The sequence below is a fragment of the Adiantum capillus-veneris genome, chromosome 2 (genome assembly GCF_014529385.1).
Source record: "Adiantum capillus-veneris isolate H3 chromosome 2, ASM1452938v2, whole genome shotgun sequence".
Lineage (NCBI taxonomy): Eukaryota > Viridiplantae > Streptophyta > Polypodiopsida > Polypodiales > Pteridaceae > Adiantum > Adiantum capillus-veneris.
Window position 1 is genome coordinate 52,984,138 of NC_140932.1, and position 25,726 is coordinate 53,009,863.

The window sequence follows — 25,726 nt, forward strand, 5'->3', positions numbered from 1 at the left end:
TGCATAGGATGCTGAGAATCCAATGAAAGCAACTGAAGATGAGGTGACTGCAGTAATTACTGCTATTGAAGTTTAGTCTGCAGTTCAAGAAGCAGTTCAGGATGAAGTTGTAGTTACAGTTCCAGTTATACAGGTTGATGATACAGAGGATCAATAGAACTTAGAAGATCTTTTGTTGAAGAGTACTGAAGCAATGTCTGAAGATCCAGGTATCGATGCTACATTACTTGAAGCTACCTAGGATATGGAGGAATAGTCAAGAGATCCTGTTGAAACTGAAGATTCAAGCCTTCAAGGACAGTAGCCAGAAGAATTTTTTTTTTTGGTTTTCAAGCTTGTTTTGTCAAGGGATATTGTGGTTTCTTACAATGTTTTGCAAACATTGCCCACCGGATGTGCCAGGTGTTATGCCCTAATGCTTCAGTGCTAGTTTATTTACTTCTGTTTTGTAACTAAGGTTGATACCTTTGAACTCTAAGGGTGTTTTTGCACCTATGATGGTTAGTTTTAAGTGGGTAAGCTTTAAGTGTTCAATCTACTTCTTGGCACATCATGGCGGTTGAGAGTAGTGAGTCGTTGGCTTCTTCCTAGCATGGGTGTCAAAGTGTATTCAGAAGAGTGTTGTAGCGTGTGTACTCATGATGCAGATGATGCAGTAATACAGTGCAGTTTCCTTTTGTCAATGATGTTCTGTAGCTTTCTGATTTAATGTGCAGTCCCCTGTACTCGTTTTTCTTGCATACTACATGTTTCTTGCACTTAATATCTATTAGGGCTGTGAACCCCTAACAACACAATTAACGTTGATAGTTGAAAGGGTATTTATTTAGTAGTCCCAAAAGAAATGCATTACTCCAAGCATAGCACCATGACCTTGACAAAATCAATACTTGTTTGGGCACTTGTCTATAACATTTTCTTGTATCTTAGAGTTTATTTCTTTGAGAAGGTAGCTTCTGGTGAGATTTTCCCATCAAATGAAAAGAACTCTATCTATACATTTTATTCTCACTCGGGAGGAAGTTTCATGGAAAGTTGTGCAAGTTCTATTCTACATAAATTTGCAGCTACTTTCAAAGGAGAGAGTGTGCCATCTCTTACTTTTATATGATCTAGTTATCAAAGTCCTTATTAGTGCCACTTAGAGGTGCTTCAAGTACTACACATAATGCTACATGCCTCCAATCTCATTGCATATATATCTAGTTCAACAAGAGACACATGTATTCCTACTACAAGAGACAATAGACTCATTTTAAAGATTATGTTTGCAATAATTGTGAGACATTTGTTAATTTTGGCATATTATATTCTACACGCAAAAAAAAATTGAAGAAAAGATGAGGAGAATAAATTGGCACTTGCACTCCATGATGCAATCTAAAAGGGAATGTACTAGCTCAAATGTAGCAAGGGTAGTAAATTATTGCAAACATGAAAAAGCTAATGATTGAAGCAGCAAAAGAAAACCTTTTATACATTGCAAAAAAGAGAGTAGAGAAAGAATGGAAGTAATGCACGTGCAAAGTGGTAGAGGGGTCCAATTTTAAGGGGAAAAATAAAACCATTATGCATAAGATAATAGTTAGAAGTTCCTTGTGGCCCTAAGCGCACACACACACACACACACACACACACACAGAAGGGGGGGGGGGGGGGGGGGGGGGGGGGGGGGGGGGGGGGGTCTACATCTCTTCACCTATTTCCATGCTAACCAAATATTCATGCCCTTTCTCTTTACCCGCTCTTTATATGATAAGTTGAAGCAATGAGACTAAACACCTTCCACTGAAGAGGATTGTTGTGATGATTATAGGTTAGGTAAGGGATGAGCAAGAATTGGAGGCATGCCAATTAGAAAGGGTGGGTAATCTAAGTTTATTGAAGAATAGAGAGAGTGTGGGCATTGTTTTTGTAGGCAAAAAAGTGGTCAAGAGAGCATGTACCAATTGGGTATAGCCAATGTGTTTCCATCTGAAAGGGTATCATGAGGCCATTTTAGAATCTCTCAAGTATGGAAATGTAAAGGTGAATGGTGGCTTGGTTAGAGTACAAAGGGTGGCTAAGATTATTCTGAAGTTTGGTGCATTTATCCTTGGAGTTTGGTCATAAGAGAGTGTAGAGAGTACTATAGGAGGGCTGATGAGAAGTGGATTGGAATGAAATGATTTAAAGGGGGTTCCTTCAATGACTTGGAAGATAATTCAAGTAGGGAGAAATGATTGGAGTACAAGCTCAAGAGGTATATCTTTGGATAATGATGTAATGAGAAATATATATATATATATATATATATATATATATAAATAAGATGTCTTCACCATTAGAGGATAACTTTAATTTGTTTATTGTAACCAAAGAAGTAAAAAAGGTTGAGTCAATTGTGAAAGGTATAAAGCTTGGAATGAGAGAGAGAGAGAGAGAGAGAGAGAGAGAGAGAGAGAGAGAGAGAGAGGGGGGGGGGAAGCTTTATGTGTGTGTGTGTGTGTGTGTGTGTGTGTGTGTGTGTGTGTGTGTGTGTGTGTATACATACATATATACATATATATATATACATATATATATATATATATATATATATATATATATATATATATATATATATAGAGAGAGAGAGAGAGAGAGAGAGAGAGAGAGAGAGAAAAGGAAGATTTATGTGTGTGTGTATGTAGATAGAGAGAGAGTACATTCACTTTTACCACAGGTGTACTTTGTGGATGACACCTCATTATTCTCAATTAAGTTCAATGGTGTGATCTTTGGTGTAATTGGATGATTAGGACATTGGGAAATCAAATGATCTTTGCCACATCAATTACACATGAGTATTGACATGGAAGGTGTTCTCCCTTGAATGGTCTACACTAGTGTATTCTTTTGTAGTCTTATATGACACTCAGCTGCATGATGTGGATCCCCACACTTGTAGCATTGAAGAGGTGGTCTCTTGATAGTGAGATTGATATTTTGGCCTCATACTGTAAGAGCAGCTACTTGATAAACAGGTTTGACTTGTCCCAATAGTCCTCCATATAGTATTTTGGAAAGTCTTCAAGTATACCAATTCCATAGGCAATATTAGGGTCTATATCATCCTTGCAATCCACACAAACACTAGATGACTCGCAACCCACTTGGTTCAAAGCGGTGATTCTTGGTTGCGGTGGTTGCGGTCCTAACACTGGAGGTGGTAATGGTTTCATTTGCCCAATATTTTGGGCCCTAGGGACCATGTGTTGTGATGGTTGCTCAAGGGGTGGGGCAAGCATCAATGCAGGCACTCGAGGTGTGTCAGTCCATGGCAAAGTTGGTATATCTTCCATCGCACATTTAAACACTATGCAATCCTTGGCTTGATGACCATTCCTCCCACATACATTGTGAATCAATTAGATTTTGCTCTAAACGTAGGGCATTCACTGGTGGACCAAAGCAAACTAAGTACCATTGTTGCTCCCTTCTCCACATACATATGATTGTTTTGTGGAGCATGATTATCCTTAAGAGTTTCTTGAATAGCCTTGGTGAGGTTAGCCAAAGTCATCTTAGATAGATTTTTCTCTTTGACAATGGGCTTTATGGTCAGTGGCTCATGCCCAATCGCATGAAAGCTAGTAGATTTTGGCTCAACATGCACTCTTTCTCTTGCAATCATTAAATTGTCTTCCTATTGGATTGCATTGGTGCTGATTGCTTCCCAAGTAGTGATACCTCTAATGACTAGCCCATTATAGATATCTTCATGTCGTAGTCCACTAATCAATCTATCAAGAAATTGGTTATTGTTGAAATGCTCATTTGAATTACATCGAGAGTTAAAACTCTTCAAGTGACTAATAAAGTCCCTCACAGACTCACCTTCCTCCCGTTGGGCTTTTTGGAGTTGAGAGGCTACACCCCAAAGAACTCCATCTCGTATGTACTCCTTTTTAAAAAAATATCCTAAGAGTGGGATAGTGCGTGCACTCTTCATTTCTTAGGGTTCTATACCAATCCCCTACCTTCCCACTTATAGTCAAGCTTAAATGCAGCTCATTGTGCTCTTCCGAGGAATCACATACGTGCTCAAATACCTCGATATGCTTTCTAACATCTTCGTCTCCACTAAATTTTTGTGTGAGCCTAGATACTTGGACTGCTTTACTTCTAGGCTCTCTATTAGATGTGCTACGCATGTTTTTAGCAATAGATCGATCGATAGCTTGAGAAAATGTTGCCAAGTCACCGAAGTGAGAGGGTATTGTGGGTAGAGGTGCTCCCGAGATTGCATGTGGAATAGGGGTTGGCATTGGGTTTGGCATATGAGCCATCCTTGGGTCCCAAGCTTGGTACGACATTGCGCCATTCGAGGCCCAAGGTTCATATGTATGGCCCTAGCTCTAGCAAACGTGGGATGTGACATATTAATGCTAGCTGGTATGGCCCCACTAGAATAAGGGCTTGGATAGGGGGATCGTGGAGCATAAGATGTCAAACAATTGGGGGTGTAGGAGCTACATGAGTATGAGAGGCAACAGGTACATATGCAAACTTGTAGGTAATGTTGTAGGCACTGTGCTACTAGGTAGCATTGCTTTGCTTACAAATGAGGTCCAAGGTGTATTTTTTTTCATGCTCATCACTATGGTAGTCGTGGTAGCCATAGTGTCATCGAGGGAAAGATGATCTAAGTTTGGAAAGGTAAATCATTTCTTGTGGGCTCAGATTGTACCGAGACTCTTGGTGTACCCAGTTTGCTTTAGTTTGTTTAGAAATCGTGCAAGACCCATGCTAGCATACAAGGTGTAGACAAATGTGTTTAACACTTTGAGTGTCACACTTTCCACCTAGCTGCCAAAACTGGGTACACTTGATCTTGCTTTAGTTTGTTTAGAAATCGTGCCTTTTTGGTATGTTAGTACTTACCATTTATGTGGCCACCAATTCTTGGCTCTTAGAAATGAGTATAGATAGGGTGTTACACAACAACATTTGCATAAAAAGCTTGCTTTTTTGCAATGTAAAGCTGCATAAACTACCAAAACTGAGTACAACTGATCTTGCATACACCCTAGACTCACTGAGGGAGTCTCCATTTGCAACAGGGTTGGTTGTTTAGCCTTCCCTGTATGCAAAAACCTTATGAGACCCGTTGAAGGCATGTTAATCCCTTTGTTCTTCCTCTCCAACTTGATAACCCTATGGATGAACGCAAAAACCCTTTGTTGTTGCTCTCTACACTAGTAGCACCCAATGTGGATTGTAGGACATCTAACCAACCCACGTGTTAGGTGTGGCCTGTATATAGGTCAATCAAAGTCTCTGTTTGTAGTTCATACTCCCAATTTTCATTTAAAAATGTCCCATCTAGGATTGAGATGCTAGGGGTGTCCTTCAAAGTAGATGCAATGTGGTTCCCTATGGTCTGATCCTTAGTGGTTGCTAATTTGGGAGTAATCCATTGCTCGAATGGCATGATTGTTATCATAGGGACCTTTGCCATTAGTTATCTCTGTTGATCTACCTTGCATAAGCTTTCAATTTCTTTTTCCCTAGTTGCAAGGATATAGGATTCAACCTCTTACACTTCAGTAAGACTCCTATCACAAGGTAATATAACTTCAGAGGGGAATAGCTCTGAAAGCCCATGGAGTGTAGTGAATGGAATATTCCCATGGGCACTCTCAAGGAAAGTGGGGTCTACATTAGACATGAAAGGTGAATTTACCTTCCCACCCCCTTCATTCACTTCACTAGTTGCATGCTCAAATTAGCAGGTGGCTCTACTAAAGGTTTCTCTTAAGCGGCGAAACACGCTTGGCCCCCGCGCCATGGTCCCAAGGCATGCATATTGACAAGTGCAAGCACAAAATGGACCCCAGCTGCCTCTACGCTAGGACCGTGTACACCGAACTCGTCACAAGGAGTGAACAGGGGGCACCGCCTATCTTTGAGCAGCTAGGACGCGGACAACAGCGATGCAAATAACACTAATCACAGCACAATTTGCACATCTCTCATGAAGTAAAAGGAACTGTCTCATTCAGTATAAGGAACCTTGAGTACGCATTGAGCACTCATCCAAGCATTCACCATCGATCACTTCCACTACACATTACACTAGACATAACTCGACATGAGAAGACAACCTCACACTAGCCAGGCACATCCACAAAGCAACCCTCACTCCCTAACACCTGTCCCTGGGAGAAACTGGGATTGACTAGATGAATCCAAAGAGATGACTGATCTCTAACACCCCCTCAACTCCTGAAAAGGAGATGGACCAGAAAGGTGGAGTGAGCAATCTACAATTGTAAAAGAGAGGGTTTTGTGGACGAGGATATCTGCTACAAAACTCAAAAGTCGAATAGTACCTAGACAGTATACCATCCAACGACTAGCCTCAAAAGACGTCTGGGAATACAATGTTGTTTGTTGAAAATGAATCCAGCTCTATCAAGAATCTCCTCAACTCAACTGACCCACAAGTCGCACAACCAGCATTTGTAGAAGATACTACTGTTGACCGTTCCAAGAGAATGGATCAAAACTGAAGGTAAAGGTGTAAAATACTGGTATCCAAATCATTTTCCAGCTCTAAAGTGCTCCACCCTCGAGGAAAGAGTCGGAAACCTACACCTTCGGTCATATACTACATGCCAAAATCTTCAAGATGCTACGAGAAGTCCAAAAAATGAGACAACCAAAGCTACTAAAAAATCAATTGTCCAATGAGAAAGAACAAAGGATCCACACCAACCATCATAAAGAATGATGAACTGCAAACTATAGATACTTTATCGGAACTGAGAATGAAAACTACTATTGATGTTCATATGTCTGGAACACATCTAAAGAGAGTAACACCCCACTCTCAGAGTAATTAAGAACATACCTCCAACACAAAGAGATCACACATCAATATTGAGACTAAAGCTAATATGGCAAGATCTAGAGACCTTGCATCCAAGCTCTGTAAGAGAAGAACAATGTGCTATCAAAAACTACCAAATAGACTATCAATCATGTCCGTTGCACATGGAATCACCAAAACTGAAGGAAGTAGTCTGCCCAAATGACTTCCAAGCTGGCTCAACATCCCCCTCTGAAGGGAAAGACCCAAACCGTGGATAACTGTCATAAATATTGAACAGTGTCTACCTATGTAACTCTATCCGGGTAGTTGAATCCAAAAGAAATTATACATGTGGAACCTAGAACCAAAACTAGGAGAACCGAGAAGAACATCTACCCAGCCGAAAAGAATGCCATGGCTGAAAGAGAGAGAGAGAAAGAGAGAGATAGAGAGAAGATTGACACCAGATGGTGTCCCAAACCCCCCTCTAAGGGCCCCCCTCTCTATCGCTAGAGAGGTATTTGCTTTAGATTCCACAGATGTTGATACAATGGTCTTAGATGCTAATGGGATCTTGCGGTAGATGCTTGGATCTGCGAGGCTAAGGGCTAGAATGCAAAAATGCTAGGAATTGTGGCTGGGATCTGCAATGGTGATGAGGCTATGGGCTGACCTACTATCGCCGATGGTGGTTGCATGAGCTGAAAACTGAAAAACACTGGCTGATCTTCTATCTTGGACTGAAAACGGGAAACGCTAGTGCTGACGGCTGGAATTGCAACGATGCGATGAGGCTATGGCTGGAAACTGAAAATGCTAATGTTGATGGGCTGATATGGTGCAAAAATGCTAGAGAGGCTGAGGTACTACGGGTACTTGGTGCTAGGTACTGACTTATTCTTGAGAAGTGACCCCTAGGGTCACTTATATAGGGAATTAAAGCTGGGTCGGGGAATGCCACTAAAAATTCCTACGATTGCTAAAAAAGTCAAATTTGATGAACCACTAATAAGAGGTGATTCACATGTAGATAAATACCTAGGCTGGGTACTAATGCAATTGTATAGGACCACTCCCCAATGTCTACACGTAGCTGACAGTGGCTGTGCTCATGTGGAATCAGAGGGTATGAAACTAATCTAAAGTGCTTGGATATGCACGTCCTGTATATAGGCTCACAAGGGTACCAGAACACTCCTAGGTTGTCCTAAACCCTAGAAATAGGAGTTAGCTTGTTGACATGTAACAGACTTGGACACTCCAAGTCGAGAATCTACCGCGAGACCACAAGAAATCACTTCAAACAATTCACAGTTCACAATTGATTCGACACTGGCCCGGTGGAGTTTTGTGCCTAGAGATGTTGGCCCCAAATACTGGTGCCCCTTTCGGTATTTCTTTTTGTATTAATCTGCAACTCAAAGTACAAGTGAGTGGTCAGGACTCACTCTCAGACTCTGCGTCCAGATGCTCTGAGAAGTGAGAGCCCGAGCCACCATTAAATAAGTTTACAAGGGATGCTAAAAGCAGATCCCAAAAGCTTCAAAAATCAAAAGATGTCTCTCTCTCTCTCTCTCTCTCTCTCTCTCTCTCAAATTGCGTAGCCAAAAGCTGCCTGAATTGCATAGGAATAACGCAAGTCCCAAGCTGCTGCAATTTTTGCCTTTTGCCGTACGATGTTGCCATGTCAGCACTCCACAATTTGCACTGTGATTTTTGGACAAGCTTTCCACGTCACTGCCTACCACGTCATCATTTCTGCAAGGGTTTTCCCGCGGGGACTGTCCATGCCTAGGGGTAGTGTGTGTGTGTGTGTGTGTGTGTGTGTGTGTGTGTGTGTGTGTGTGTGTGTGTGTGTGTGTGTGTGTGTGTGTGTGTGTGTGTGTGTGTGTGGTGTGTGTGTGTGTGTGTGGTGTTGTGTGTGTGTGTGTGTGTGTGTGTGTGTGTACAAAGGCCACATCACCAATTTGTGACATACCCCCTTTTAAAATCATTGTAGTTGCCCTCAATTACGCCTGCAAAACAGACAAAAGCCATGAACTCTCTTAGCAGACACTGATTGTTAGTATCGACGCACTAGGAACACACATCTATCACATGTACCAATCGACAGTCACATCACATGACATCACTTGACATCACATGACAAATCACATTCAACATTCATTCGGATCTTAGATCATGATTTATCGACAATGCAATTAGCAATTGCATCTAGATCCACTCAGGACCTCATAGATGCTGGATTGACTAATCCCTATTGCAACCATGTCTATTGAGATCATTTAGACCAGAATGCTGCAGTCATTTCGTCTATCAATTCCTACACTTAAACAAGTCAAGAGCAAATCAGTATCATGTTATCAAGAATTCCATTTCTTAAAGTCACTACAGCAGAATACTGTCAGCTCTCAGTATCCCTGAAGCTCAAAGAGACATCAATGAATCTAGTATCAAAAATCGAGGCATCTGTTGAGAAAGGAGCAGAGTAACTCCTCTCTTGTGCATGCATACCCACTGCACCAGATTTCTGACCAAGCTGAATTCGGGGTTCCAATTGGAATAGACTATGCTAAACCAAAAGCTTCAAGGTAAAGTTTCACAATCTAAGGAGTATCTGCTAGGTCCTCCTCCTCCATCCACTAAGCATCCAATGCAGGATAGTTCTTGAATTTAACCAAGAATCGCCTTATCAGTTTACCCTTCATCTTTCTGTCTTTATGTGCCAATATCTATTCTGGAACAAGGATCTCCTTGTTTTCTTCCACTTCGAGTTGCTGATCAGGCTCCCCATCTTTAGGCACATCGCCTTTAAAAGGCCTCAGGAGACTCCCATGAAAAGCATTGTGAATCCTCCAAGTTTCAAGTAGCTTCAATCGGAAGGAGACATTGTTTATCTTTTCGGAGATCTAGAAAGGTCCATAGTACGCATACTAAGCTTTGGAAAAAGCCTCTCCTTTCCCTTTCTCTTTCTCAATCGTGCCTTCTCAAAACGTAAGAGCACCCAATCGTTCTCCTTCAATTTCAAATTGCGACGGTGGCAATCTGCTGCCTTTTTCTGTCTTAATCTCTTGAGGATTTTGCAAAGCCTCACGGACCTTGGCAAAAGCCGTGTCCAAGTCACACTTGTATTCATCAGCTTCAAAAATCTTATCTTTCGTGCTTAGGAAGGGTGTAACCTTTGTAGCACCTTTAATAATCTCAAATGGCACCTTCCCCGTCGAAGAGTGTATCATGTTATTGTAGGAAAATTCCACCAAAGGTAAATACTTTTCCCCTTGAGTCTTTGATCCGAGATGTAAGACTTCAATAAATCTAGAACCACTGAATTGGCAATCTCAGATTGCTCGTGAGTCTGTGGGTGAAAAGATGACGAGAACTGCAACCGTGTACCAATGTTCTCCCAAATTGCCTTCCAAAACAAACTTGTAAATCTGAGGTCCCTGTCGAAGACAATTGTCTGGGGGATTCCATGTAATCTAAAGATCTGGGCCACAAACAGTCTCGCTAAGTGATTCGGCTTGACTGTTTTCTTCACTGGAATGAAATGAGCTTGCTTGCAAAATCTGTCATTAGCAGTCTAGATACCATCGTGACCACTCTGTGTTCTCGGGAGATCAAAAATGAAATCTATTGCAATACTTTCCCAGGGGTGGGTGGGTATGGGAAAAGGCTGTAATAATCCCTGTTCTTTATGCCTATCAAACTTGACCTTCTGGCATACCAAGCAACTGCGCACAAACTCGTCCACATCCTTCTTGAGTGTCGGCCAAAAGAAGTATCTCTCTACTCCTTTCAAGGTGGTAGCAACGCCGCGGTGACCCATAAAGTGTGGACAGTGGCATTCGGTCATAACCTTTTCCCTCAGTGGCTGTGTAACACACAACATGGTTTTCCTCATTCAGTAGCCATCCCGAATGGAATATTCCACTACTGTCTTCCCATCCCGTATCCGTGTGAAAATGACATGGCCTTGAAAACAATCGGCTCTCGTGAGCAATGACATGGCCTTCTTGCATTAAGACCGCACCCAGACTACGACCACAAGCATCAAATTATACTTCAAATGACATCTGCAAGTCCAGCAAAGTCAAAACGTGTCCTGTAGTCAATTTCTCTTTCAAAGTCTGAAAGGCAGTCACCTATGTGGGTCCCCACGAGAAAGGTACTCCTTTCTGTGTCAAGATATGCAAAGGGGAAGCAACCTCTACAAACTTTCTAATGAACCGCTTGTAGTACGAACACAAGCCCAAGAAGCTTCTAACTTCATGGACATTCTTCAAAGCAAGCCAATCACGGATAGTCTCTATCTTGGCCGGGTCCATATGCACTCCTGCTGCTGCTGACACAATGTGTCCCAAAAAGTGTATCTGGTAGGAAAAATTCACTTTTCTTCGCATTAATCACCAACTTGTGATCTCATAATGCCTGAAAGATGTGAAGCAGATGTTCTCTATGTTCTGCCTCACCCTTGGAGAAAACAATGATGTCGTCAAAGAAAGTGCCAACAAATAGACTGTACTCTCAAAAAATCATGTCCATCATCCGGTTAAATGTCGCAGGAGCATTGGTTAAGCCAAAAGACATCACCAAAAACTCAAATAACCCAAAAGTCATTCGAAAGGTTGTCTTGTAGACGTCTCCCGGTGCGATTCAGATCTGATGATATCCGCTCTTCAAATCGATCCTGCTAAAGCACGAGGATCCATGTAGTCTGTCAAGTTTATCATCGATCCTAGGAATCGGAAATCTGTTATTGATGGTGATTTTGTTGAGAGCTCTACAATCGATGCACATCCTCCAAGATCCATCTTTCTTCAAAACCAACAATACTGTAGAGCAATATTGTGAAGTACTAGGCTGGACAAGACCCTTTCCAAGAGTTCTTTCACTTGGTTCATAATTTCTTCATTATGGGCTCGGCTCACACGGTAAGGTGGCCGGTTTGGTGGTGAGCTTCTAGGTACCAGATCAATGGTATGATCCTCAGGATGAGCGGGTGGTAACAGGCCCTCTGAAAAGCAATCGGCATGAGTGTGGAGAAAATAGTGGCGTTCTTTATCAAGTTCAGATATATTTGTCTTATTCTCATCATTCATCTCTCTCAAGAAGATCGAATAAACAAACAAATTGGATTTCATTAATTTTGAAATGGCCAAAGCCGATACAATAGGGACAGACTCGCCCTTAAGTTTCACATCAAAAACAATGGTTCTGCCCTTCTTTGTGGTCAAAGTCGCTTTTCTCGCCCGATAGTCGACCACGGCGTTGTTCTTCTTGTACCAGGGAATTCCCCAAAGGACATCACAACCTTCCAAAGGCATTATGTAAAAGTCCTCATGCCCCAAATACCCCTGACAATGCAACCAAAGTTTGCCAAACAGGTGTAATGGCTACATCCCTGCCGGGTGCCGCTAGAACTGCCTCTGCTAGTGGTCCCATCCGATTGGGTGTGATCTCAAGCCGCGCCGCCAATTTAGGTGAAATAAAGTTGGCCTTGACTCCTACATCAAAGAAAATCAGGGCTTCTTGTCCCAATCTCATCAATCGTGCTTGGGTCAGTACCCATGCAATCTGGAACCACCCTGCTTTCATCTTGATTTTCGTCCACATCCTCAGCTGCTTTCGAACCCTCTGGCGTGTCTTCATCCTTGTCGTTCTGTTCTTTCGGTGCCTTTTGGGGCACTTCACGGAGATACGCCCAGTTTCCCCGCATCCGAAGCACTTCCCCTCTTTGATGTAGAGAGCTCTCTGGGAAAGAGTAAGCTTGGGTCGTGCATCCTTTTCTTTCTTTTCTCGGTTAATCTTCTTCTTTCTACTTTCATTGTTCGAAGTCTGTTCATTCCTTTGTGTCATGATTTCATCAGTGGGGTAGGTCAAACTGCCTGAGTGAATGGAAAAACCCCGTTTCGCATGACTCATCAATTCCTGAGTGGAATCTGACTTTTGCTCTAAGCAGTGATCTCGGATCTCTGTAGGAAGACCCAAGGTAAACCGCTCAATCTGTTCTTTGAACGAGATCTTCTTAAATGAAGAGGCTGGTAGAAAAGAGCTCCAGAATCTCTCGCAATATGCGTCCAAAGTATCCTTCTTGGTCATCCGAAGATGGTTCCAAGCAGTTCGTATGTCGTGTTCATACTCTAGAGTCAGCCAAGAAGAAATAGAAAGACTTTTAAATTTCAGCCATTTAACTGGTGCTTTCCTGTTCAATAGAAGCGTGGACCACCAAGTTTGAGCATTTCCCCTGAAGTAGGAAGTAGCCCTCCGAATCTTGGAGTGCTCTGAGTAACGCCCTTCAGAGAAAGCTATGTCAAACTGTTGTATGAAGGCCAAAGCCTTCGAAGCATCTCAAAAACCAAAAAACGTGTTAAATTTAATTGACTGTCCACCTTCTTTGAACTCTTGGACTTTCTTGCTTTTATCTTCCAGAAAGTCATACTGGTTGGCTTTGTAAAAAATTCTTCTTCTTTGCATAGAATCTGCGGTCGTCGGAGTCCGAACTATCTGAAGATGAGTCCTCTGTACAGCTGTCCGAAACTGGGCGAGATTTTGACTTCTTTGCCTTTTTCTTGCCCTTTTCTATCTTCTTCGCTCAAATCGAAACAGCTACAAGAGCTCGAAGAAGAAGAAGAAGAAGAACTAGGTAATCCTTCAAAACCGCACACGCTTCTTCTGCTTCTTGGCCGAGGCAAAAGTAGACTGACGACCCAAATAACCCGGGAAGTCAGTTCCTTTCTTTTGCTTTTTGTCGTGCTTTTCTACTTTGTTCTGCACGTCAAAAAGCTGAGAAATCCGTGCATCAACCACCTCTTCTAATTCTTGCTCAGTAAACATCCTTGGGGTAGGAGGTTTCTTGAGTACTGGTTTGGCGGGTGGTTCTGTGGTCTGCTGCCACTGTGCATACACCTCGTCGAAGTAGGTTTGAGTTATAATTTTTGCAAATTTTGGGTCCTTCGAAACTCTCTCTCTCTCTCTCTCTCTCTCTCTCTCTCTCTCTCTCTCTCAAATTGCGTAGCCAAAAGCTGGCTGAATTGCGTAGGAAAAAGCAGGTCCCAAGCTGCCATAATGTTTGCCTTTTGTCGTACGTAGTTGCCACGTCAGCACTCCGCAATCTGCACCGTGATTGCCGGACAGACCTACTACGTCACTGCCTTCCACGTCAACATTTTTGCAAGGGTTTTCTTGCGGGGATTGTCCATACCTAGGGGTAGTGTGTGTGTGTGTACAAAGGCCACGTCACCAGTTTGTGACATGACATGCACATAGGGTTAGATGTGTATGTGACATCCCCCCTTTTCAAGGTGAGTTACGTGTATCAAGGTGCATGGCTTCCATGTAGTTTATCAACAACCCAAGGAATCTGGAAAAAAAACTTGGTTGGCCCACTCTGTTGTGTGGGCGCGGCATTACTTGAAATTCAAAAAGGACTGCAATGCTTGCTTCTTTGGGCCGCGTCGAAAGCGATTAAGGAAAATCTGCTTTAGCTTCATGTCTTCAACTTTGTCTATGATCTCGTGTTCATCCTCTTCAAGTATCTCCTCTTGGAGATCTTCCTGAAACAACTTTATTCACAATTTTATAGACACATCTTTTACTTTTTGGATGATTGGAAAAGGACTATGCTTCCTTAAAGACTGTGGATGGAATACAGATGACAAATTTCACGAAGTGTCAAACTTTTCAATGAGTACTTGATCAAAATGTGATCTAAACTTGGCTTTTTGACCTAAAACTATCAACTCTGGCAGACCATAAAGGGAATACCAATGCTTGATGGACAATCATGCTGGTATTTTTGCGGTGACCGCGTCTTGCCAAGGAATGAGCATGAAAAATTTATTGACATGATCTACTAAAATGTGGTTCATGCTTTTGTACTCATCCGTTAGTGAATCACGTGCATCATGCAATATGGAGAACATTACACACAAAGACGATTATGAAAATACAAGAGACCATCACAAATGAGAGACTTAGAAAATGCATATTGACTTTTTATGTGAACAAAGGATACTTTGTGAATCAGTATTGTGGACCTCGGCTCGAAAGCCAAGATTTGTCCTTCGTGACTGAACGAACCTATGTGCAATTGAGTTAGCTTTACTAGGAACATAATCAATCAAACCACCAAATTGCTCACAAGACTAGAACCATCTAGCTTGACGGTCACTCCAAAATACACTAGGCATGGTGGGTTGAAGCCAATTGAGGGCTTGATGACCAATATTGACATTGAAATCTCTACCATACACAAAATGCTTCTCATGCTTTAGAGAATGATGATAGAGAGAGGTTCTTGTTTATGCAATGACTGATTCTCTTCTGAACTGTGTGACTGTGTATTAAGAGATATTATTGGATTGTGTGTTTTCTCCCCTTTCAAAACATGAGAGTGAGAGATTAATGACAAAGACGGAATATTCTGCTCGCAACAAAGAACCACGGGAGAAACACCTTCAATAGAGAGAGAGAGAGAGAGAGAGAGAGCTACATTTTGAACTGAGACTGTTATTAAGGACATTCATGTGTAATTGAGGAGTGCAAGCCAAAAGGAAATACAGAGACCATAATGGGATCCGTTGGAATAGCTTCTAAACATTTGCTCGATACATCATGCACTGACATTCACATGACCATAACAATTAGAGACTCATCTAGATGATTATTACAAACTTGGGACACAATAGTTTTCTCATATATGACACATTAGTTCTTAGGACAATCTCTTTTCATGTGACCTTTAGTGTGACATTGAAAACATCTTCCTTCTTTGACTTAACCAACTCCTACTATTCCTTGAGTAGATTTTTCAGCGGGTGTCAACTTAGGGGTTTCTTGAGTTTTATCATTTCCTTGTCAATTTAATGTCACTCAATTCATTAGGACTCCTAGCAGATTACTTCAGAGAAGGACACACAAGACAAATTTTCACAATAATTCCCACATTGTGACTTACCTCAACATCATGAGCTTCTGTGAGGGAGGCACCGCATACCTAGCTAGGTACGATTGGGCGCAGGGGACCGCCGGCCCGGTGGGGAGGGCCGGGGGTCCCCTGCCCCCAATCGTGCCTAGTTAGGTATGCGGTGCCTCTCGAGCAGAAGCTCATGATGTTATTCATTGTATGAATAACACTCGAAAAGACTCCATTTCCTACATGAGAAAATTTCTAAATCTTCTTGTGACATGGGGAGCTGGTAAAATTAACCCATGCCATGTTTGTCCCCAAGCCGGCAACCCAAACAGCTTTGAACTGTCATGCACTCTCGACGCACATACATTTTTAAAGATTCAACAAGTGGTTTAAGCTAGCACATGTCAGCTGACATGTGGTAGCAGGATGGGTCAGTAGCAGTTGCTCTGGTTCATCATTAGGAATTTTTCCTATCATGTCAAACCACACGACTTATGCTTATTGGTAGAAGAAATACGCAGATGTCGGCTAGTGAATACATTAGCTCAAATTGCTACATTTTTCGGCTATAGAGACTGGTGCTATGCCTCTGTGAAGGCTTTCACTAATTGCTGCATTGGCATGCATGACTTAAATTTTAATCCCTGCCCTTTTTCAAAATTGAATGCTACAACAAATAGGCAAAAGCCATACTTATGTTATGGCCATGTTTGTGGTAAAGAGGTCTGATTGGTTCACCTATAAGCAGGTAACATGTTCGAATGGCGGTTTTGCACAAGGCGAGTTCAAAACGAAGTGTTGACAAAATGCCATCGTCTTCAACAGAAATTGATGTCGATGTATGGTAATAGGAAGTTAGTGCATCCTCATTGTTTTTGTTGCTTTGACAATATGATGAGTGCTCCAACTTACGATGGCTCATGCACAGGTTTAGAATATGATGTTGAAGTACACGATAAGCCATATAGTAATAGAGACAATGGCAGTTATGTGCTCCCAAAACAGAATCGAAGAGGCTTCTTTTTGAGCCACTCCGTGCATTGCTGCCACGGCCCCTGCAATTAAACACAAGAAGTTTTGGACAAATTCTCGCAATAATTCCCACATTGTGACTTACCTCAACATCATGAGCTTCTGTGAGGGAGGCATCGCATACCTAGCTAGGTACGATTGGGGGCAGGGGACCGCCGGCCCGGTGGGGGGGCCGGTGGTCCCCTGCCCCCAATCGTGCCTAGTTAGGTATGCGGTGCCTCTCGAGGAGAAGCTCATGATGTTATTCATTGTATGAAAACCACTGAAAAAGACTCCGTTTTCCTACATGAGAAAATTTCTAAATCTTCTTGTGAAAGGGAGATGGGTTAAGGTATCGCAGAGGTATGAAAGTCGATTGCCAATGTATGCATTAAAGAACAGCAAAGTTAAACATGATGCATGTCCCCGACTATGAATTGATGGAAAAGAAGAGGCCAACAGAACCTGCAAGAATAGAACTTGGCATGGTATGCTGTAAGTGGAGAACGAAGCGGAATAGTCTATCTCCTGCTGGAAGAAACCCGAGCTTGTCAGCCAGAGCCACAACACCCATGCCCACGGGAGGCATTATAAACAGGCGCGTAAGAGTGATTGCGATGGTTGTACGCAGACCGAGCTTTGAGCTACCGGGGCCTGTGATATGTAGATTGCAAATCAACATCAAAATGAGGCTTTCATTGACGAACTTTTGAAATTGAGGAGGATCAAAACAGTGAGGTTACGTACCACCCTCGAGGTTTCCTCCAAGTGCCAGGAGTATACAAGGTATCATAGCATTCCTGCAGGAACAAACAAGGGAGATGCATAATTGCTCTTCATTGATCTTTGTCTGTGGTGACGAGAAAAGATATTTTACCCAAGGATGCTCATACTATCGGTCAAGAAAGATAATGGTGCACCGTCTGCAAGCAGGAGGTTCTTTAACATGGGAGTGGCTCCTATGATGAGGGCAATAATCTGTTGCATACATAAATATTGAGCCTTTTGACAAAAAAGAGCGAACTGTGTGGCAAATTGGGAAACGTTGATTTACCGAAGATGACACTGGAGGTTGGAAGATATCACCCAGGTGCAATGCTTTTGCAACCTGCTCGAATTGCATCATCTACAGGGGAGGCAAAAAGAAGTCATGGTCTCCACAAGTGAGAGTAGACATTCTTATTTAAACATTATTGCTATCAACATGACCTAGACCATTTAGGCTCTGTCTTTAATGTACACAAGAAGCTTTGGACAAACTCTCACAATAATTCCCACATTGTGACTTACCTCAACATCATGAGCTTCTGTGAGGGAGGCACCGCATACCTAGCTAGGTACGATTGGGGGCAGGGGACTGCCGGCCCGGTGGGGGGGGCAGTGGTCCCCTGCCCCCAATCGTGCCTAGTTAGGTATGTGGTGCCTCTCGAGCAGAAGCTCATGATGTTATTCATTATATGAAAAACACTCGAAAAGATTCCATTTTCCTACATGAGAAAATTTCTAAATCTTCTTGTGGTATAGTCTCCTTAGATTCTAGAGTGGCGGTGGAAATACCCAGACTTGATAAGCAATTATTGTCATAGTTGATAATATCTTGAGGAAGACAGGGTAGACTATAGATCAGCATAGTGTGAGAGCTCTATAAAAACACGTGCGTGCTTGCGTGCGTGCACACACCATTCTTTTAATCTCCCCTAATCACTAACATTTCTCTAACATTGCACTCGCGAAAGCTCATTCTCGCTTGATACTAGCCTAGGAATATTCCTAGAAAGCAGCCACAAATACACATTTTAAACAAAAAAAGTAATGCTTCACCTTAGTCTTCCACCATTTGTCCTTTTGAGATGTGTTCATAATTGCTTGATCATGATCCTCTTCACCCTCCAATATTCTTACTGTCAAACTAGAGTCCACGTTGGATAAACGATCTCTGCTAACTGTTTCTTCGGGAGGGGAGAGCATGTGATAAGCAAACGTATAAACAATTATGGCTCCCACCTGCAACAACAACATTAAACTTTTCCTTGTGACCTAGTGTTAAAACTTTTTTGAATTTGCAAGTCATTGAAGAAGCACTTACCCATTGCCCAAATGATATGTAAGCCACACCATCTCGGGTGCATGCATCCGCATCTCCAAAGAAATTGCTTGGATCGCGACAAACAGAACCGACAAGCACCAAGGGTATATTGCCAATGTTGCCTAGCACATGAATTAACTGTTACTTGAGGCTATCTCATATGGTGTTGCTATCATGTAAGCCTTGGCCCAAATCCCTTTGTTCATTAATGTTGCCTCTCTAATAGGGAAAGATTTTCATGCTAAATAGTGATCTTTAATTTACACTAGTTATAGTTCTGTACTTGGATATCCTCTACCAGGGCGTCCGGAGTCCTGGTAGAATTTGACATGGACATTTAAAAGATACAAAATTTATGTTCTCAGTCCTATTTTTCATGCCCCTTATAGTAGTACATTAAGAAAATCCTATCCTAGTTTAGGAGCTTTTGAGCTCTTTTCAAAGTTCTATGCAAAACATCTCTTGTAGTAATGTATCTTCAAAACACTTTAAAATACCATACTACAAGCATATTATATGTACAATTTTAATTTCCAAACTATTTTGCTTACCTATGCCAATCATCACAATAGTAAGCTTGACAAACTCTTGAGGTGGCCGAACAATGAGCACCACAATGCAGCCGATGATGCAACCAATCACTGCGGCCACAAGCACATTCACTGGAATGAACCACCTGCATATGCAAGCTCATCAAACAAAGGAGCAATATGTGAAGGGATCAATTGTGAACATGTATTTGCAAATACAAAAACATGTGTTATGAATTGTGGGGTGTGAGTGCAACACGGAATTATATATACATATCGAACAATACCAACAAGAACTTCTATATACAAATATGGAATTATTTAGGAAGAAGTACCAAAATTCCGTCGAAATATCTGAAATACCCTTCAATTTCAAAAATTTCCAGAATATCCATCTTATTTGCTTTATAATATTTTGCTAAAATTCCCATAATGCCCTTAATTGCTACTGAAATTCTCAAAACACCTTGTTCTTAATCTTGCACATCTCTCAAGACATTATATTTTGCGATTGTTCAAAGGAAGATTGGGTTTCCATCCTTAGACAACAATGATTGAACTACGATACTCTGTGATTGTATTGTTGATTCTTGGGATCAAAAGTTCATTGCTCAGTACGTAGATCTTTGAAAGAATTAACTTCCATGATCTTGGTGCATACAAATGGGTTCACACCAAGGCTTGTTGGGCCACACACCACTATACATTTATATACATATATGTGTGTGTGTGTGTGTGTGTGTGTGTGTGTGTGTGTGTGTGTATATATATGTATATATATATATATTTGCACGTGTGTGTGTGTAGACACAAATGACAGAACTTGTAAGCTTATTGATGAAAATGTTTGATCTCTCCTATTATAATAGAAGGATAAAACTATTTATCAAGAATGGAAAAATTACCAAACTAGACTGTTATTTTGGTAATTTTTCGAGATTACATATGATGTGCAACTGTCATAAAAGCCTGTTGTGTGTGTGGAGACCCAAGTTCAATAGGAGTTAAGAACAGGGCATCAAAAAACAAAGGCAACAAGAATGTATTATACAAGAGTACAAACAAGGAGAAAAGTCAAAATGGCATACATTGTGCGTTGCCCCTCTTTATAGAAATAGTAAAACAAATGTCAACTCTCTCTTGCAATGGCATACATGCACAAAAGACAATGCTTAGTTAATGCCTCTCTTATATGAAATGGGAAGAAAAAAGTTTGTCATTATTAACTTGGCATTTAACACTAATCGACATGCTTTATCCAACGGCCCGCAATTGCTCCCAATAATTCCATGGTTCACCAAGGCCCTAATTATACAGGCCAAAAAAAGACAAGCCTAGATAGTGCCCAGAACTGGAGCACAAGAAGTTTTGAACAAATTCTCACATTAATTCCCACATTGTGACTTATGTCAACATCATGAGCTTCTGTGAGGGAGGCACCGCATACCTAGCTAGGTATGATTGGGGGCAGGGGACCGCAGGCCTGCGGTCCCCTGCCCCCAATCGTACCTAGCTAGGTATGCGGTGCCTCCCTCACAGAAGCTCATGATGTTATGCATTGTATGAAAACTCTGAAAAAGACTCCGTTTTCTTATGTGAGAAATTTTCTAAATCTTGTTGTGGAGGTCCATTTGGAATTTCTGATGGAAAATGGAAAATACACACATGCACAAGTGCAAAAGTAGTTACCATTGGATCATTTTTTGGAGGGTGATGACAGCCCCAAGCTCTGTGATGATGAGACATGGCAGGAACAAAACGAAGACGAGCTGATTCGTCAGTAGCGAGAAAGCGTCAAGACCGAGCGAGAAAGCGAGGGACCGTCCAAAACACTTGTTAAGCATCATGTGCTATCCCGAACAGGTAAGAATTAGAGAAAGAAGCATAAACAGCATGATGTACCTTGCTGAGAAGTTTATTTCCGGATGGGGAAAGAACGCCAAGCCTACGAGTGGCGAGCAGGAATCCCAAGCTGCAGATGATGAGGACTTTGGCAATGGGCAGCACAGCAAATTTGATAGAAAGCGCTAGAGAGGTTGGCCCCATTGTATATGTCTCTCTCTCTCTCTCTCTCTCTCTCTCTCTCTCTCTCTCTACCACACACACACACTCTCTCTCTCTCCTTCTCCCTTTCTCCTCCTCGCGCGCGGGGTGTCGACGCTCCACAGTCGGGAAAAAGCTCTAACAATAAAGCTCTTGCGTTTATGCCGTAAAAAAAGCAAGCATGGTTAGCATGAAAAAAACATCCCCAAAAATGCAGGCACGATTTTTAAAAATTCTCATTAATAAGAATCTTTGCAAGATTCACGAGACCCTAAAGACCACGGGGTCTTTAATGAACCCCAAGCCATGGGATGGACCATGCGCAAGCTAGACTCGAAAATCAAAACAAAAACCGTGTGCACCATCATATGTTCTCGGAGTTTACGAGCAGCAGCCTGTCAACAGGCAGGTGGTGCACTCGAGTCACCTCGCGAGCGTTGACCACGACCTTTTTTTTATCGTCCATCCGCCTCAAGATTCCCCCGCTCGGCTGTAAACCGTTGATCCCATCTCTCCAGCTTCATTGAATACCCCGTGGAACTTAGTGAGGTGGCAAGGAGACCCCGACCACTAGGTCGTGTGTTGAGAGGGCTCTTTCTTAGGGTGCGCACATGCACCAGCTATAGAACTCCGGCCGGTAAAGATTCCATGGTGCCCCACCATTTTCTTGGACTATAGCAAATCGGTTCTTCAATGTTCTCCCACTGCTTGCGTCGAAAAGTGACTCCCTTTCCTCAATGTTCTCCCACTGGTTGCAACGGTGGCTAAGCGGTGGCATCCTAAAGATAGTAACTTGCAGAGTTGACGGTTGCGGTTGCACCCATCCACTCCACCGCCTGCAGCATTGACAACTGCAACAGCCAATTGCCCAGGAAGATCGTCTGCAACACAACATCATCTGCAATTGTTGACGATTGATCACGAGAACTATGCACGTTGGCTTGCATGTGCACCAACTAACGACCGATGGTGGCAGGCCTGTATTACTATGGCCACCACAACATGTGCGCGAAGCGAGGGATTACGGCCGGTGAAGATTTGGGGTGCTGAGATGTGGCTGAGATTGGTCGGGACCCTGCATATGTGCAGCCTATCTCTTGCTCACAGTTCCTACACACAGTGTGTTGGCAGTCAAGGGACGATACAAGGAGGGGGCAAGGCCAAGGCCAGGGCTAGGCCGACTTTTTCTTTTTTTAAATAAAATAAAGAAAATGGTCAACATCGTGCGAAACCTAGCCTGAATGAATAGCTCGGAGGACATGCTCGTGTTCAAACACTGCTGAGAGTTTTTTGAGTGAATGCAGCAGAAGGTGAGGAGCAAAGGATATTGTGAGATTCTAGTGGATTAAAATAAAAGTGGAGCTATGGTGGCACACTTTTTTTTATGAACAGCCCCAGTTTTTGCAGAGTCTAATCTCTTTGACAATATAGAGCTACCTTTAAGTATCTAAGTGTCTTTAGAAAAAACTATTCACTAATCCTCATGATCACTAAGGTTTTCCTTCTCTCAAAGCACTAGTATCTCCTAAGATTCCAATTTAAAAGATGGTCCCAAAATCGTGCTCCGTTCATAAAAATTGAGGCATTTTGTGTCTAAAAATAATGAGCGATCTTCCCATGAAGAGTTGCCATTTTGAGGGGAACTCCCCTCGTTACTAATTGACACCTCCATTTGGAGGTGGGATCAATGGCTCACGATCACCGGTTGATCATGACCGTTGGATTGCTTACAGAATGCAAAAGATTCCTACTTTCTCGGATCCGAGATTTGAATCCACTACCCTCTCCTCCACGGGATAGACTCTATCCATTAGGTTAACGCGCGCTCGTTGAAAGGTGTGTGTGGGATAAGTTTATAGATCATGGCGTCGCGGACAAGTTTACACCTAGTTCACACCTAGTTCGCATCGAGTTCGCACTGAGTTCACACCAAATTTGATGTGGTGTGCAGACCCTCTCCAGTTCACACATAATTCACACCGTGTTCACGTCGAGTTCACACCAAATTTGGTGTGTTGCACATATCTCCAAGTTCACACCTACTAGTTTAAATGTCGATCGGACGGTCCGGATTGCACCCGCCTCGCGACGCCTATTGTGGGCCATTGATCCCACCTCCCTGGGGAGGTGTCATTTAGTGACGAGGGAACTCCCACAAATTTTAGGGAAATTTCCCTTTGAAGATATACCATCTCTAAAAGCTTCACAAACATCAGTCCCCCAACTTTTGAGTCAAGGTTAGGCCAATTCCTCCCCACCCGCGGATTCCAAACCATGGGAGCTATAGTGGTCAATGACTAAGGGACGATCGGAAAAATAAAACTCGTCTAATGTGCCACCAATGACTCAAACGACATCCATGTTGGCAACCGAGTGCTCTACCTGCATGAGTTTGTCTTATCCATGAGGTACAACAAGTAGGCAAAAGTAAATAAAGATAGAAATAGTGAACTTTTAGCTCGAAGCCCGCCCCATCCGACGGCTCAATTTATTTATTTTAGCAAATCACACATATCTTGTACGAAGCAATACAAACATCCATGAGCACTACTAGGGTCGCTTGGTCGCCCTCGAACCCATCACGGAGATCGAGTGCTCAACCAACCAAGCCGGCACCTTTGGACAGCAACGTCAAATTTTAACTCATTAGGAGTTTTTCAATGAGCATTTTATAGAGGCCCATGATTTTAGGCCTAATTGATCATTTGTGCTTGCCCTTCAACTTCTTCTTCTCCAAGCTTTGTGTGTGTATTTTCACAACCTTTAATTCAACAGTCTAACTTGGGCAGTTTTGGCTTCCCATATAGCATTGCCAACATCCCCCACATCACTTTCATAGATTAAGGTGATCTTTGGTGAGTGTCATAGTTTGAATGTTCTCAAAGAGCTTGAGAATTTTTTGTCGACCTACGAACGCTCGCCAAAGCTCACTGAAATTGGAGAAAGTGAACAGACGTGTGTTCGAGATGATGGCGACTAAGCCTGGGAGGATGCAACTTGCTTTGATACCAATTGTTGGAAGTAGGGTTGCAGAGAAACGCATACAGCTTGGAGAAGATGAAGGAAACTCAAGGCACACAATAGAGAGTGTATTACTTAGTGTGCAATGGAAAGATAGATAGCCCTAGAGTGATGGGCGTATATACAATGCACGGGAGAAAAGACCTCCTAAAGAGGGAAAAAATGCCCCGGCGGTCCTAGTGTGTTCACACACATCACTACCACATGTATATGGTAACAAGAGACAACTAAATTTAATATAGGTGCAGCTATGAAAAGGCTATGAAAAGGTGAGTCTTTGGACACTTAGCTGCATCGACCTTTTTTTCTTTGTGACATTTTGTTCTATGTTTAAGTACTGGAGTCTCTGCTTACAAGATAAGCTATGGGCTACATAGCTTTCTATGCCTCTAAGTATGTCGTTCGTGCTTTCACTTCGGTTTTCTTTAGTTTGATTCTATGCGTTATGAGCTATGATCGTATCCATTAGGCTTATTCAACATGTTGAGCAAAGAAACCACATGAGTTTGGTGCATGCTTAGCTCCCTCTGTCTATCTTGCATGAATGAATATGACTCTTGCATTTGGAATGCTTTCCAGCCAAAAGGGAAGATTGAAACTAGTGAAAGTGGCACCTATCACTTTAGTGTCGACATTGAGGATTACTAGGTTGAAATATGGACACTTACTATCTAGCCAAAATGAAACAATATTATGCCAATTTCCTAATTTTGAAGTGAGGATATCATGCTTCATACCAATTTTGAAAGGCAAACTTTGAAGTCCAAGAAAAGACTTGGTTGTAGCTTTAAAATTGTCACAAGAAAATCCCTCTAGATAGGCACTTATAGGTGAATCTATTGGTGGTTTCTAGAGCTCATGGTCTTTATTGACCTTGGGCTCTTTGGGAAACATTGGTACTCCTTGCCAACTACATTAGGAAAGGTGATTCTTCCTACCATGGTGGTATTTATTTGCCTGTTCATCATCGAAGTATTATAACATAAATGCAGAAGCGCGTGCCTAGAGGGTACTTTGATCATACTAGTCTCGAACTTTTGTACACTAGTTCGCCATTTGTTTCATGCATAATTACATATTCATCATCAATAGAATCCTTTTTAACAACCATCTTAATGAGATAAAAATGGGTATGTTTCAATGTGTCTTCATCCTTGGTGAATTAGGCTACACATTACAGGTCCTTCTATAAAGAAGAGAATATTAGGGCTAATTCTTCCATGCTTGCATGATTCATGTGTATAATAAATTTCACGTGCACATGGCTTTATGTGCCACGTGTA

At 42.2% G+C, this 25,726-nt stretch overlaps 1 protein-coding gene across 1 annotated transcript; it reads right to left on the bottom strand.

The window, feature by feature from the left end:
- Positions 1-16,225: 16,225 nt before the first annotated feature.
- LOC147462794 (protein PIN-LIKES 6-like) lies at positions 16,226-21,559 on the bottom strand. The gene is made up of 10 exons (XM_086527402.1): positions 21,282-21,559; positions 21,069-21,148; positions 19,401-19,525; positions 18,850-18,971; positions 18,585-18,767; positions 17,818-17,889; positions 17,641-17,741; positions 17,511-17,563; positions 17,229-17,417; positions 16,226-16,807 (listed from the first exon to the last, which is right to left on the bottom strand). Exons 1-10 carry the CDS (start codon positions 21,423-21,425, stop codon positions 16,683-16,685), a joined length of 1,194 nt encoding a protein of 397 aa, XP_086383528.1. The 5' UTR covers positions 21,426-21,559; the 3' UTR covers positions 16,226-16,682.
- Positions 21,560-25,726: the final 4,167 nt, after the last annotated feature.

Bases quoted from the DNA above. Each gene is read 5' to 3' on its own strand.
- LOC147462794 (XM_086527402.1), bottom strand. From the start codon at position 21,425: ATGGGGCCAACCTCTCTAGCGCTTTCTATCAAATTTGCTGTGCTGCCC. The intron at 18,768-18,849 runs GTAAGTGCTTCT...TTGTTGTTGCAG, and splicing joins ACATATCATTTGGGCAATGG to GTGGGAGCCATAATTGTTTA. The intron at 17,418-17,510 runs GTACGTAACCTC...TACATATCACAG, and splicing joins TGGAGGAAACCTCGAGGGTG to GCCCCGGTAGCTCAAAGCTC.